The sequence below is a fragment of the Brachyhypopomus gauderio genome, chromosome 2 (genome assembly GCF_052324685.1).
Source record: "Brachyhypopomus gauderio isolate BG-103 chromosome 2, BGAUD_0.2, whole genome shotgun sequence".
In the NCBI taxonomy this organism is placed as follows: Eukaryota; Metazoa; Chordata; class Actinopteri; order Gymnotiformes; family Hypopomidae; genus Brachyhypopomus; species Brachyhypopomus gauderio.
Window position 1 is genome coordinate 16,851,689 of NC_135212.1, and position 13,825 is coordinate 16,865,513.

At 43.2% G+C, this 13,825-nt stretch overlaps 3 protein-coding genes across 6 annotated transcripts in view; 1 reads left to right on the plus strand and 2 right to left on the minus strand.

Moving 5' to 3' along the window:
• The window catches only part of shkbp1 (SH3KBP1 binding protein 1), a 7,095-nt gene extending 5,440 nt beyond the window's left edge, over window positions 1-1,655 (plus strand). The window contains exons 16-18 of the mRNA XM_076989042.1: window positions 229-413; window positions 491-617; window positions 855-1,655. Of these exons, the coding sequence (XP_076845157.1) occupies window positions 229-413; window positions 491-617; window positions 855-1,443 (901 nt within the window). The 3' untranslated portion in view covers window positions 1,444-1,655. The remainder of the gene's footprint in view (window positions 1-228; window positions 414-490; window positions 618-854) is intronic.
• Window positions 1,656-3,034: 1,379 nt separating this feature from the next.
• esrrd (estrogen-related receptor delta) lies at window positions 3,035-7,319 on the minus strand. The gene is made up of 7 exons (XM_076989055.1): window positions 7,147-7,319; window positions 6,360-6,796; window positions 5,381-5,497; window positions 5,176-5,286; window positions 4,850-5,011; window positions 4,365-4,634; window positions 3,035-3,729 (listed from the first exon to the last, which is right to left on the minus strand). The coding sequence occupies exons 1-7, from the start codon at window positions 7,203-7,205 to the stop codon at window positions 3,485-3,487; spliced, it is 1,401 nt and encodes a 466-aa protein (XP_076845170.1). The 5' UTR covers window positions 7,206-7,319; the 3' UTR covers window positions 3,035-3,484.
• A 4,533-nt stretch (window positions 7,320-11,852) lies between these two features.
• The window catches only part of ltbp4 (latent transforming growth factor beta binding protein 4), a 35,803-nt gene continuing 33,830 nt past the window's right edge, over window positions 11,853-13,825 (minus strand). For all 4 annotated transcript variants that reach the window (XM_076989090.1, XM_076989077.1, XM_076989085.1 and 1 more), the window contains 2 exons: window positions 13,626-13,775; window positions 11,853-13,436 (listed from right to left, as the gene is read on the minus strand). In XM_076989090.1, coding sequence (XP_076845205.1) covers window positions 13,297-13,436; window positions 13,626-13,775 — 290 coding nt within the window. In that variant the 3' untranslated portion in view covers window positions 11,853-13,296. The remainder of the gene's footprint in view (window positions 13,437-13,625; window positions 13,776-13,825) is intronic.

Below are 13,825 nucleotides of genomic sequence, written 5' to 3' on the forward strand. Positions count from 1 at the left end.
TTTAATGGCTGAACGTTTGATGTTATTGACAAGTGGACGGCAAATATTGTGCCCACTTTTGTTTCATGACTTGCTCAGCTTTTTAGTTCAGATTAGACGGGTTTACCCCTCACCACATTTGAGGACTGGACTACACCTGCTTATTCACTCCAGAAGTTGCTGGATATTAGGAACATCCTTGCGTTGCGGTTGAGTTGACCCTTTTTTGCGTTGTCCCTCTGGTGGCAGGGTGTGTGAAGTGCGCTCGGTGGACGCCACCTCCATCACGGCGTTCGTGGTGCACGAGTGCGAGGGCTCCAGCCGCATCGGGTCCCGCCCACGCCGGTACCTCTTCAGTGGCCATAGCAACGGCAGCATCCAGATGTGGGACCTCACTACAGCGATGGAGATAGCAGGGAAAGTGGACATTAAAGGTGAGACGGTACAAACGGCGGGATTTTTCCGAATACGCTGATACACAACTCGTTGGGTAACTGTGTGCATGCGATAGCTCTAGGCGGCCCCACTGAAGAGGAGCTGTTGGAGCTGTTGGACCAGTGTGACTTGGCCCTGACCCGGACGCCAGACATGAGTCCCGCTGCGTCTCTCACACACGTGTCCCGCAGCTCTGTCTGCAGGTACGCACACACACTCCGTCTGCCACGCATGTTGGTGCAAACACTCTCTGCCTGTCACACTTTATTTCTGTTAGATGTTATCTCAAGGCATTGGGTACATTGACAACTTCCCCTGTTTTTCTTTCTGTCCTTGTTTCTTTTCTGTCCTGCTTTTATTCCTTTTTTCCTCTTTTATTCCTTTTTTTTTCTCTCTCACGTTGTTTGTTTGTCCTGCTGGCTGTCCCTGCATGTCCGTAGCCTCCAGTCCCAGCTGAGTGAGAGTAATCGTGCTGCCACGTCCACCCTGCGCCCCGGACCCCCGCACACGGGCAGCCTGCCCCGCCAGCCCCCCCCGCATCCCTTCAGCAAGCCACGTGACCTGCCGGGCCACTTGGGCGTCAGCCAGTGCTCCCTGGCTAGCAGCGCCAGCGGTGGGGGGAGTCCGCACCCCAGCAGGCTTCCTCTGGAGCGGGAGGGCCTGGGGGCTCTGCGCAGGGGCAGCTTTGTGGAGCGGTGCCAGGAGAGAGCCAAGAGCTCCGAACTGCCGGGGGCGGACGGGGGCCGGAGGAGCCTGGCCGGCTGCAGTGAGCTGGAGGCTCGTCTGGGGCTCCGGACGCACCCATCCTTCTGCTGCCCCGCCCCATCCAGGAGAGCCACGCCCATGCTGCCCGGTCCCGCCCCCTCTGCAGTGAGCCCCACGCGATCGCAAGTGCCGGTGTCTCCGCTTCGAGCCCCGGCTTCACCAGTGAGTGAAGCCTCTCCCTCAGAGGCGGGGCCTGCTCCTGAGAGCTCCGCCTCCCCACCACCCACCAGCCCTAAACCTCATATAAATGAGACCAGCTTCTGAAAGGCTGTTGTGGAAACACAGCATGGCGTGGTTGAGCTCTCTAATGCTGAATCACACTCCTTCCTACTGAGCATAGGTGGAAATGAAAAGATTCCATTTTGATGCGGCTGGTTTGATGCCTGTTTGCAGATGCATAGCGATTATTTTTGGCTTTAAAGAATGTCTTCCAGAATTAAAGACCATGAGTCTCTTAGACTCGTTGCTGTATGTCACTGTGTTCCTGTGACGGAGTATGTAATGTTGTAATGTCGCCACATTTGATGCCTGACCTGCACCGACAAAATGACATTGTGTGTGTAACAGGATTGGAATCTATGATGATCAAACACAGTTCAGCACTGTTTTGCAATATCATATATTTGCAAAAGTCGATGTATCTTCAACTTTAAGAACTTTCTGTTTCTGAGCAAGCACTACATAGGCAACCATTACTGTGCATAAAAGCCAGCTGATAATTGGTAATCCCCAGTGTCTGAGGGCCCTGGGACAGATACAGCAGTGGAGCATTAACCACTGAAAAGTGAAGGAGAGGAAGAGGAATATCAGAAGAAGAAAAGTTCTTAACTACGGTTTCCATCCCGTCCTCTTAGCCGGAGGGTGAGTGGAGATCAGACCATTGTTCGGTGCATGACTTCCCCTGTGCGTTTCTGTGTGCAGAAGACCCACATGCTCATGGGGTTAGTTTGGTCAGTGTTATTACACAGCACAGTTGCTGAAGCGAACATTAAACACCCCTCTCCATGTTGCAGAATGGTACCTTCCTGCATGTCACTGGAGAAGAGGATGGGTCACTTCCTGTGTGCTTTCTGTGCTTTTGCATCACTGATCATTCAGTCCTAGTAAAAGTGTAGCAGCGGACACCAGCTGCTCATTAGCGCCGACTGTGGCGTGCTGTGTGTGGTCAGTCTGCCTATGTGGGGGTTGTATGCCAGCACTGTTGTGATTTGAAACTTTCCTGTTGATTGAGCTTGCCAGTCATACCAGCACCAGAGTGTTTTTTTTCTTTGCTTTAGTGTGAGCACGAGGCAGTGTTTGTTTGAAGACGACCGTGTGTTCATGAAGGGATTTGTAGTCACGCATTGTCACAGTTCGCAGCAGTGTGCTGGTATAAGTGCTTTACTAACCTGTAGTCACAGGGATGTGTCAATGAAATGTGGCTTTCTTGTAGGTATTTCACAAATACTAGTTTCACCAAGAAAATACTTAGTTATATGCATTTTGTTACCATTAACTTTCATGTCCTGAATAATTTTCAGTATGTATCAAATGATATGTAATTTGTTTTTGTTTGTTTTTTTTAAGTCATTAATGTAATTGCAAAAGAAACTAATGTGAAAATGTGTTCACATTTCTTCAACCAGATATAATTTTTACTTTTTTCCTACCACTTTATACTTTTCACCTTATTAGTATATAATACTAATATATGCTATACAGTAAAGAAAGAATTTGATAATTATATTATTTGAAATTGCTGTTCATGGGAGTCATTTCCCTCTTTATATCTTTAAGCGTATCATTTTAAACTTTAATAAATAAGTAAGTAATAAATGGGATTCACGAAAGGACACAATAATACCTTTCCAAAAATAGTTTATTTGCATATAAATAACCTGGGTAATATATTTAATAAATAGATTAATAAATAGCAAAGCTGGTAGTGGCATGATCAAAATAAAACATTAAATGTTCTTATTGAATTGAATATTGTCTGAAAATGCCACTTACAAAGAACAGCTATACTATAGTAAAATTTACCAAATAATTAAATTTACTACAACTAAAATCCTAAATTTGAACACAAAATGAAAATAAATATAAAAACCTAATAAAACACCTTCACATTGTTCAAACGCAGAGGAAGTTGCACTTCTGAAAATGGAGAAATAACCTCGACCTGTATAGTTCTTGATTGTCTATGTTTGTGGAGGACGCCGCTGTGATCTTTCCAAATGTCCTATGATCTCATGACCTTCAGTGCCTCCAGATTCCTCAGTGTCCACCTTGGCTCTGTTACCTTCTCTCTTGTTCTGCTGAAATTCTACATTTTGGCATCTAGCATTTCCAGGAAGAGCTTGTGCATGGGCACGTGGGCGTCTCTGTGCAGGCAGCAGAAACAGCGCACGGCCCTCTGGGCTGTCTGTCGGAGCAGGGGCAGGGTCATGAGGACCCTCCCGGCACGGTGGGGCTCAGCCAGATGCTGGCTGCTCTCGTAGTCCTGCAGGGCTTCGTGGAGGCCGTCCTGGAAGCGCAGGACTGCGTTCACACTCTCCACACACTCTGCATCTGTCAGGAGAAGAGCCAGAGTGAATCGGCTAGCCAAGGTCGAGCTGCCCCTCTGGCTGTTTGGGTGAGTGTCTGCTCAGGTGCTAAAACTCTGTGTCTCATGGACCGAACAGAGATATCTATGTAATTAACATCTTTTCAGTTGACACACAGGACTATCAGGCCCTTTTTCCCCCCAGGAGTAAAAGCAATAGTGTTACTGGCCTCTGCTGTCTCTCTTAGACACCCTGCGGGGTCAGAGATGAGGCTAATGAGTTCAGAAGTCCTGGGTTAGAGCACTGGCATGGGTGATTGGATTGATATATTGATCTGGGCTGTGTGTTCTTGCTCAGTGACTCACAGACTATTGGAAATTAATTAGTCGGGATGATTTACTAGCAGAAAATTTATTCTAGAAAAACACTAAACACAGCAGGGGGAATCTTAAGGCTAACCGTAGTGCAATGTGGAGATGTTAACCACAATCTTATAGGTAGATCCTATACCTAACTCAAATCTACCCCTAAAACCTGCTAGCATAGGAAGACACTTCAGTCCTAGTCCTCGATGTAATATTGGCCACATTATTTTTGCCTTATGATCAAGTTGTTAATGTTTGAAGAGTTTTGGTGTTAAGTGTACTATTACTGGAATACCTGAGTTGGCTAGAGCCATGGCTTTCAGCACAACCGCCTCCTCCTGGCTCAGGTTCAGTTGTCGGTACTTGGTGGTAAGGTGGTGCAGTGGTTTGTAGAGCTCCAGTAGACCTGCCGCTCTGCACTGGTCCTCGTTCAGCTGCAAGTTCTCTGCGAACTGCAGCTTCTCGGCTGACCCCTGTGATCGCCACACAACGCACAGAAGCAGAGTCTCCATCCATCCACTCTGCAGCAGTGCCATCTGGTCTACCAGTGAGAGCGTGGCAAACCCTGGCCGAACGGAGGACTCAGTTTACAGAGGGAAAAAGTCTCAGATCCACCATTGCATTACAGCACAAGCTGTCTTGTTTATGAACATTCTGGATACGAGGAAGCTAAACTATGCTCAAAGGAACATTTCCTTTATTCAGGAAAACTTGGAGAAACATTAAGGGCAGTGTGGTCACCGATGGACAAATGAGCTGGAATTGTTATGAAGTGTGTACCTGGTATGTGCTTGGCCCAGCTGATCATGACCAGTAGCTCTCTGTTTAAGAGGTCACATAAGGTCAGGAGGGTTTTGAGACCACTGTCGGGGGTTGAGGGGTCAGGAGAAGCACGCAGAGGAGCCAACTCAGATAGCAGAAGCTGAGAAATTATTTTGTTTCCTGAAAATATTCAAATATATATTTTTAAAAAAACAGCACATACATACCAGATATATTGAAATACAGTAAATATATAGCAAAAAAGACCTGTGTTGCTTAGGTGATGCATATGAGTTATTTAAAGTAAAAGTGTGATTTAATGTGCGTTTTCTGAGATTACTTACGAACTGGTTTAACTGAATGTGCATTGGGAGTTTTGCTGAAGGCAGATAGACTTGAATCCATTCTCCGTTTATATTTTTGCCTGCCTCCTCTGACCCGATCCATACGTACACCTGCACACATTAACACGTGCGCATCACCAGTACTGAACTACAGGAGTGGGTTCACACCCCTGGCTGCCATGCCTCCAGTGGAAGGTCCACTCACCCTCACGCATCATTCCTGCTCTCAGACACTTCTGGAAACGACAGGCCTGACACGCCTTCCTCCTCCTCTTTGTGATCTCACACTCGTTCACCACTGGACAACAGTACTCGATGTTCCCTGAAACACCAGACAAACATCACTTAGTCTCACCTAAATCTGCTTGGTAAAAGTGTTCTGCAGTTTGGTTGATCAGTCCTTAAGTAAGTTTAACCCAAAGTCTTACGGAATATTGTTTTATGTGCAAACTGGAAGTTAGGATGTGGAAGAGTTGGATTAGGATGTTATTATAGTTATCGCCCAAACAAGCTGAGTGTTCACACAGAAATCCATAGAAAGCCCAGACTGTGTAGGGGTATTGATCTGATCATGTCACCATGACCAACACAGTCACAGTTAAAATGGAGGAGAGGTCTGTAATTCTTGGGCAAGAATTTCTTTGATAATCTCTGATTACTTCTTTGAGGCATCGACTTTCCAAGTGTAACATTTTATTTACATATAGAAACTCCTCACATAATATTAAACTTGAATAGGTGTGATCTGTACCTAAACACAGCCAACAAGATGATCCCACATGGCACAATAGAGTATTCAGATTACTTTTAATCATTCCAGTCACCAGTCACTACAAATATTAATTCACTTGCGTACTTGGCATATGGTAGAATTTGTTTTCCAGTTAGATATACACAATTGCAACCAAGCTGTGAAGTGTAATTAATTTTATAATTAAAAATATTTCTAATCATCTCGCTTGATGATTGATTAGCTATAACAGCATATTGAGACTTCCCACAAAAATCAATCATAGCTAGGCACCAAGCTGGCAGGACAGTTTTAGCTCGAAGAGTTTGAATACGATATTGATCATCTCATTAATTAAGAGTAGTCCTTTGAAATCGCCCGCTGCCCACACCCGCCCCCTGACACACTAAAGTCAGGCGCAGGCAGCGTGTTCTGCTTTGCGTTGTGGGTTCACCTTGAATGGTCCTTTTGAAGAAGGCCTTGCAGGCTTCACAAGACGCGACGCCGTAATGATAGCCGGACGCAAAATCCCCGCACACCAAACACAGACGTTTAGGTCCGGTGTTCAGCGCGGAGATATAGTCACGAGTCAGCATGGAGTTTGCGTGAGATGACAGGTGTAGGCCTCGGTGATGCTCAGAGCTGTAGCGAGCAGGGCTGAATGAAACATCAGAAGCCCTCACTGCGCTGCTGGAGACGGGAGAGTGGGCCTCTAGAGACCGAGACTGAGAACACCCCTGAGAAGACGCGCCGCAGCTGCCGCTGTCCGAGGTGCTGCTCGGGCTGCTGGGACCTGCGCCGTCCAGAGTGAAGACGGGACCGAACGCGTCTGACTTCAACGCCGTCTCCCGTGGTGAAGGGGGGTCATTGGGGGACGAAGCATCCATGATACTGTTATGGCAGACAACCGGAATGCGAATATAAAGTAATTACTTTAGCCGAAAACGGGGAAACAAGTGATCATAACTCAGTAAAAACTTTTTAATAACTTTGGAACGAGTGTATTTGTTCTGATGTAAGTTTCAGACTTACGTGTATATTAAGCGTTTTTGTTTTAAACTGAATTAAACTGATTTACCGCTTCAATATATTTTTCTCATTGATATAAAGTCTTTGTCTAACTAACACAATAGACATAGCCTACCTTTTACAGTATTTGTTACACGTAAGCTTATAAACCTGAACAATTTACAGTAACTTTAATTATTAAGCTTATATATCAAATCATGTTAATGACGTACCTGTTTTGCGAATTAAAGAATTGAAAGTTGTTACTTAAACAAAATTCCTTCAGCTCCATGTTTCCAGACTGCTCAAAACAATGAGACGCCAATAAAAATAGAAAATACAATAGTGCATGAAATAGAAAAAGAGGAAGAACAGAGAGAAGGTGAGAGGCGGCGTATGAGCGCGGTACACCAGCACACTAAACCGAAACACCGGACCTTCAGCGCTATTTAACCGCAGCGAGGTAGGGGGGGGCGGGCTTTGTGGCGGTAATCCTGATACAGGTGGGTAAATCCTTCATCTTCTACCTGACAAGTCAAATCCTCAGCGCACATACACCTTGCTCCATCCATACATTTTTACTCAAAGTTAATCAAATGAACTTTTCAAACAAACGAGTTATTTATTTCGAATAATGAATTATAAAAGCTTTCATGGTTTTGTGAACCGCGGATGTGGGACGTTCTTAAGTAACTACATTCAATGCATATTGTGCAACATGTTGACAGAGTCATTAAGGTTTTAGTTGAACATGTATATTATGTGTAAATAGAAACATTTCCAGTTTGTGTGTTGAATCCACCAAGTATAAACCGGTCAGATCAGAACCCAACCAGTAATCGTGTGCCTCTTCTCCTGTCCCGCTCCCAGGACTGTTGACGCTTACAACAAACCATGAAGTTTTTGCACTGGAAATACTGGCATTTTGTGTAACCACAGGAAAGAGAATGGATACTGTTACATTTACTCTGGAATAAAACCAGCAAGTAAACTCGGAGACGCAAGAAATCTTTAGGTTAAAAGTGTTTAGATGTTTTCAACTGACCACAAGTGAAAATCTTTTGCTACTCAAAATATTTTCCCAAAACAGTTTTACAGTTTTTCTCAGTTGCTAAAACACAAAACTCTGTTGTCTGAACCAAATTCTCAGTGTCCTAAACCCATTTACTGAAATTGTCACACATTTTGCAGAACCATAAGCACATTTCACCTATAGTTAGTCACAACAGGTTCAGAACCTTAAGGTTGGTCAGAACCTTAAGTATTTTTCACCTATTAAGACACAATTTACAAATGTATTTTCACAAACTAAAACACATTTTGCACTATGATGCACTTGGGTTGCACAGGTAGCAAAAGTGAAATTCAGATAAAGCACAAGTGTCACAACTTAAACACAGCCACACTTAATTGATCACACATGTGGCTAATGATGTGAATAACCCATAGATAGATATTTCACTATGGATAGAAACAGTCAGAGAGGCAGAGTAAGGGGAAGAGGAGGAAGAGGAGGAAGAAGGGGTGGGACAGCAAGAAGAACAATAATTTCAGATGAAATATGGGCAACCATCATTGACCATGTTCTTGTCCATGGATTGACTATGAGGGAAGCAGCACTCTGAGTTCAGCCCAACCCGAGTGGATTCACCGTGTCCACCATAGTCCGAACATTCAGACAGGAGAACAGGTAATTGCTTTATTCATTTCATATATGTTTACAGTATGACTCAATACAGATCTGTTGCATAAAAAGGTGTTTCATTACATGAATTTCCTAAGACATTTGTAGGCTTGGTGCTGCATGTAATATTTTGTAACTGCATATTTGTAGAATCACAAGACTGCCACATCAGGTGGGGAGGACGCCTTGAACCCAGACCAAGAGACCCTCATTGTTGACATGGTCCATCAGAACAATGCGATCACACTGCGTGAAATACAGCAGAGAATCATTGACGAGCATGTCAACTTTGAAAGCATAAACAGTATAAGCCTTTCCACTATTGACCATGTCCTAAAACGCAACAGAATGCGGATATAAGCAACTGTACAGAGTACCCTTTGACCGCAACTCAGAAGGGGTCAAGGAGCAAAGAGTACAGTATGTACAGGTAGGTGTTCAATACTGCAGTCTACACAGCACAAGTCTATCTTTCTGTTCCACTTACAAAGCTTTATGTATTTTTTTCATAGAGATTGTCTCAAATGGATTCCTCAGACTGTCCACATGAATATGAATATATTTATATGGATGAAGCTGGGTTCAATCTTGCCAAAAGGAGGAGGAGAGGCAGGAACGTGATTGGCCAACGTGCCAAAAGGAGGAGGAGAGGCAGGAACGTGATTGGCCAACGTGCCATTGCTGCAGTCCCTGGCCACCGTGGTGGCAATGTCACGTTATGTGCTGCCATCAGCAATCATGGGGTTCTCCACCATCATGCCACATTGGGGCCATATAACACTCAACATATCTTGGCATCTTTGAGTCACCTTCGAGATGTTGTGTTGGGGCGTGAGTAGCAGGATCATGAACAGACAGGGCATCCTGTCTATGTCATTGTGTGGGACAATGTGAGTTTTCACCGTGCCCTCCAGGTCAGAGTGGTTCAGTATCAACCAAGATTTCCTAAATCTTTTTCTTCCACCATACTCCCCTTTCCTCAGCCCAACAGAGGAGTTCTTCTCTTCATGGCATTGGAAGGTCTATGACCGGCAACCCTACACCAGGGAAAATAGGTGTGGATGCATCCCAAGCATGGATCCAGCATACTAGGAGTTATTTTCCACGCTGCCTGTCCAGGGAGAATGTGGCCTGTGATGTTGATGAAGTCCTGTGATCTGACCCAGCACATTGACATGATGCTGCAGTAGATACTGTATGCAGTTCTGTTGTAATGTATTACTTTGTATATATTTTTACTCATTCTTGCTAAACAACATTTTTGTTTTGTGGCCAATAAAGATTATTTCTACAGGTTCATGAATTTTGATTGACTCGGGGCTTGATTTGACAACATTGTTTGGTTTTGAGCACTGCTTGAACTGTTCTGAGGCAATAGTTTGGTTTTGCAGGAAGAGTCAGATGTTTTGTGATTTTAGTGTGTGAATTGGGGTTTGTGTTTACAGTTTGGTGAAATAGATGCATGGTTTCAGGAAATGTGTCTTGGCAACTGAGAAAAACTGTAATAGTATGTAAGGAATTAAACTGAGTGTAGATACATAATTATGTAGCTGGGGAGACCTGGTTTGAATCCACTCTGCCTGATTTGAAATATTGGTTTTGGAGGTTTAAACTTTGGTTTGCTCCCTTCCGATTGCTGTGTTTGATTATAAATCAAGGTAAACAATGTGGGTTTTCATTTGACTTTACTGGCATTTCCGAAATCAAAATATCACCATACTGAATATGAATGTGTACACATTTGTATCGTATTTATCTAGTGAGCAGTGCAGTGGTGATGACTTAATAAAGAAGAACTGAATTCTGTCAATTTAATAAAGAGAGAAAAATGGAGAGTGAAAGAGAGGGAGAGAGGTGGATTTGGGAACAGCAGAGCAGAACTGGTGGTGTATATCACAAACAGGTGGTGTATATCACAAACAGGTGGTGTATATCCAGTGAGGATGCTCAGTGGTCACACATGTGGTCATATCAAGAGGGCAGATTTGCTGAAGTGACACTTCTACTAATATCACCACATCAACTTCTACATGCATTGCTTGAAAGCTGACATGGCCTTTATCACGGAAAGTTTAGAAATACTCATTAGTGAAGTCAATTGGCTGGAACACTTATCCATAACTTGGTCAATCCTTTAATCTGTCATGCTTCTAAAACTGGATCTGAGGATGGACGTTTTGATGAGCAAGATTATCAGAGGTACATGTTCCCTGGGAGGGTAGAGGCTTTGCATTTCAAACCCTTGCACATGAGGTTACATAACACTTTATTCATGTGAGCTAAAAGTTGAACCATCCTGACAGTGTATGTTAATGAATTATAAATTGATCATTTATATGACATTTTATTCATAAATAAATGATGAAAAGCATGTGTGATATTTTTGTCTCATGTCAAAGTCAAATTTCATTGTATTGCATTTTTTACATGAGGAAAACACCTTGAGAGGGACCAAGACTCAAAAGGGGGGATCCATTTTCCTCTATTTGGCAACGGACACCAAAACAACAACAGTAAGAAAAATAAACAGCAAAATGAGTAAAGAAAAACAAAAAAGTGAAGAATATGTGTGCTAGTTTTGTGAGTGAGTGCCTATGTTTGGAAACAGCCGAGAGAATAGACTAGTTACTGGTCAGGTAGGACTCCAGCCGTTGGTGTGCTGACCCTGTTTCTGGTGTGTGTTACAGAGTACTGACCTGGTTCTCACCCAGTGATGAGCCGAGCTGTCATCGAGTCTCGCTGTTGCAGGCAGGTGAGAGGATTATAGTCTAGGCCAGGCACCTGTCTTGCTCCTCTCACGATGTAATCCCTGAGAAAGACCTTCTCAGCAACAAACTGAGCCAAATGCTCTCAGTGACACTGAGCTCACAATGTAAACGCTTTCACTGGACCCACCAGACAACCAACCACTTACATTTATTATGAACTTCTCTATTAATAATAAATGTTTATATCAGTCTAAATAACAGTTTCTCTCTCTTTCTCTCTCACACACACATAGTGTAAGGTGGTGTCTCTGGAGGTGGAGGTTGAATTAGGGTCAGTAGGTGAAGGCTCTCTGTTCTTTTCCTGCAGTGTCACTCAGCTAATCTGACAGACTGCTGACTCACATGAACTCATCAGCCCTACTGCAGGCAGTTTTCTCAGACCGTTCCAAAACCTCTCAGCACAAAACTTAAAATGTGGCTTAAAGTGTTCTGTTACTATTTTCACTTCAATACTATAAGCCAGATAAAATTACTATGATGCATCTCATTACTTGAGGCATTGCATTTATTTGTATCAGCCAAACCTACATGCTGTGTGTAGGGTGTGAACATAACTTGTTCAATTTGACACAGTTCAACTTATTTTGGTTACAGATAATGGAAGGAATACTTCCCACCACACGAAAGACCAAGTGTCAACTTCACATTCAAGACCTCACTCTCCAACCACAAGGTCCTGCTTTGATTTGTAGCAGTGGCATGAAATCTTACTTCCCAACTACCTCACATTCCAACCACAAATAGATACATAACAATGTATCTGCTTTCTGTTATGCATAAAGACCATAAATGTTAAATTGTGGCCAGAAGCTAAAAAAGGCTTAGGCACTGCATTCACACAAACACACTGAGCATTCGGGTTAGGAGACTGCTAATATGAAGTGCATGAAGGAGGGGGCGGAGCCAGTCTCAATAGCAACTGAGAATAAGCCAATCAACTGAGTCACATATGAACACACTATCTGGGGTAGGTTTAGGGTTAGACAGAATAAAGGTTCGGATTTTTCACTTTTTTGTTGTTGTTTTTTTCAAGAACAGGACTGTAAACTAAAATAGATTATGAAGGATTATTATACAATACACAAAAAAGAGATTACAGTGGGAATGTGCGCAAATATAATTTCAAATATTTTCCACAATTAGCATTAGGGGTATCAAAAACAAATCACAAATGAAATAATGAACAAACATATTTAAAAAATATAATTAATCAACATATAAAAAATCATCATGGTTTCTTTGAACAAATACAGTGCAATGTGTTACATGTCAAAATGAACTCTGGAAGAGAGAGGACACCACCACCATATTCACTATCACAAATATAAACACAGGTACTGACACCCCTCTCTGACACAGAGGGTAACTAACAAAAAATCACTTCATGGTATTCAAATACATACTTGTGTGTAATTGATTTCAAATGAACTATATCTAGATGTGTTAGAAATGGTATTTGTGAAGAGCCCCAACCATGAGTGTTATTCACAGTCCCGGCTTCAGCTTCACGTCCCCACACCGATGCTCCATTCCCTCCAGCCAGTACACTCTCTGACCCAGTATAAAGATCTGTGTGTGTGGGTGTGTGTGTGTGTGTGTGTGTGTGTGTGTGTGTGTGTGTGTGTGTGAGTGTGTGTGGGGGTGTGTGTAAATAAGGGTTTTACAGAGTACAAAATCACTATATATTGTACAGAGTACAATATATATTGCATTTATGTGAATATTGGTGTAACGTATAAAAATACAATTTACAGCCAGAAAAAATAGATTACAAACTAGACTGTATAGAAATATAATACTTGCTATGCACGTCAGAACGAACCCCGTCACATTATTACTGACTATAAAATATATGTAGGCATGAGAGGGGCTTTGTGTGTGGTGTGTTTGCGTGTATGCACAGAGTGTGTGTGTGCTCAGTGTGTTGGTGATTAAGCCCGTATGCAGTGGTTTGGTCTGCGAGACATAATGAAGCCCCGGAGACAAACACATGTATATGAACCTTCTGTGTTCACACACCGACTGTTAACACACTCCGCAAAGTGTGACAGATCCTCACACTCGTTTACATCTGTGGGAAAATGAAAACACAAATATGCACGTGATACACATACAGATACAGATACACATGCACACACAAATATTTTCACTATTGTCATCTTTCCTATTAGGAAATAATGTTAATTTCTAAATGTTTCTTGTCATGAGTAGAAATAACCAGTCGTCTAAATACTACGTCTACAGTAGTATTCACACTCACCTACGCAGGCCATGGAGCTGGTATGGAGCTGGTATCCATCATAGCAGTCACATGTGTAACCCTCTCCCACACGCACACACTGGCCATTCTCACAGCCACCCAGGATACCACACTCATCCTCCATCAGCCCGCCCACTGGCTCATACTGTCCTGTGTCATACACACACACACACACACACACACACACACACACACACACA

What these genes read in the sequence shown, in the direction of transcription:
- esrrd (XM_076989055.1), bottom strand. Translation starts at nt 7,205, where the DNA reads ATGGAGCTGAAGGAATTTTGTTTAAGTAACAACTTTCAATTCTTTAAT. An exon ending in TTCTTTAATTCGCAAAACAG is followed by an intron (nt 6,797 to 7,146) that starts GTACGTCATTAA and finishes CTGCCATAACAG; the next exon opens with TATCATGGATGCTTCGTCCC. An exon ending in CTTCAAAAGGACCATTCAAG is followed by an intron (nt 5,498 to 6,359) that starts GTGAACCCACAA and finishes CTGGTGTTTCAG; the next exon opens with GGAACATCGAGTACTGTTGT.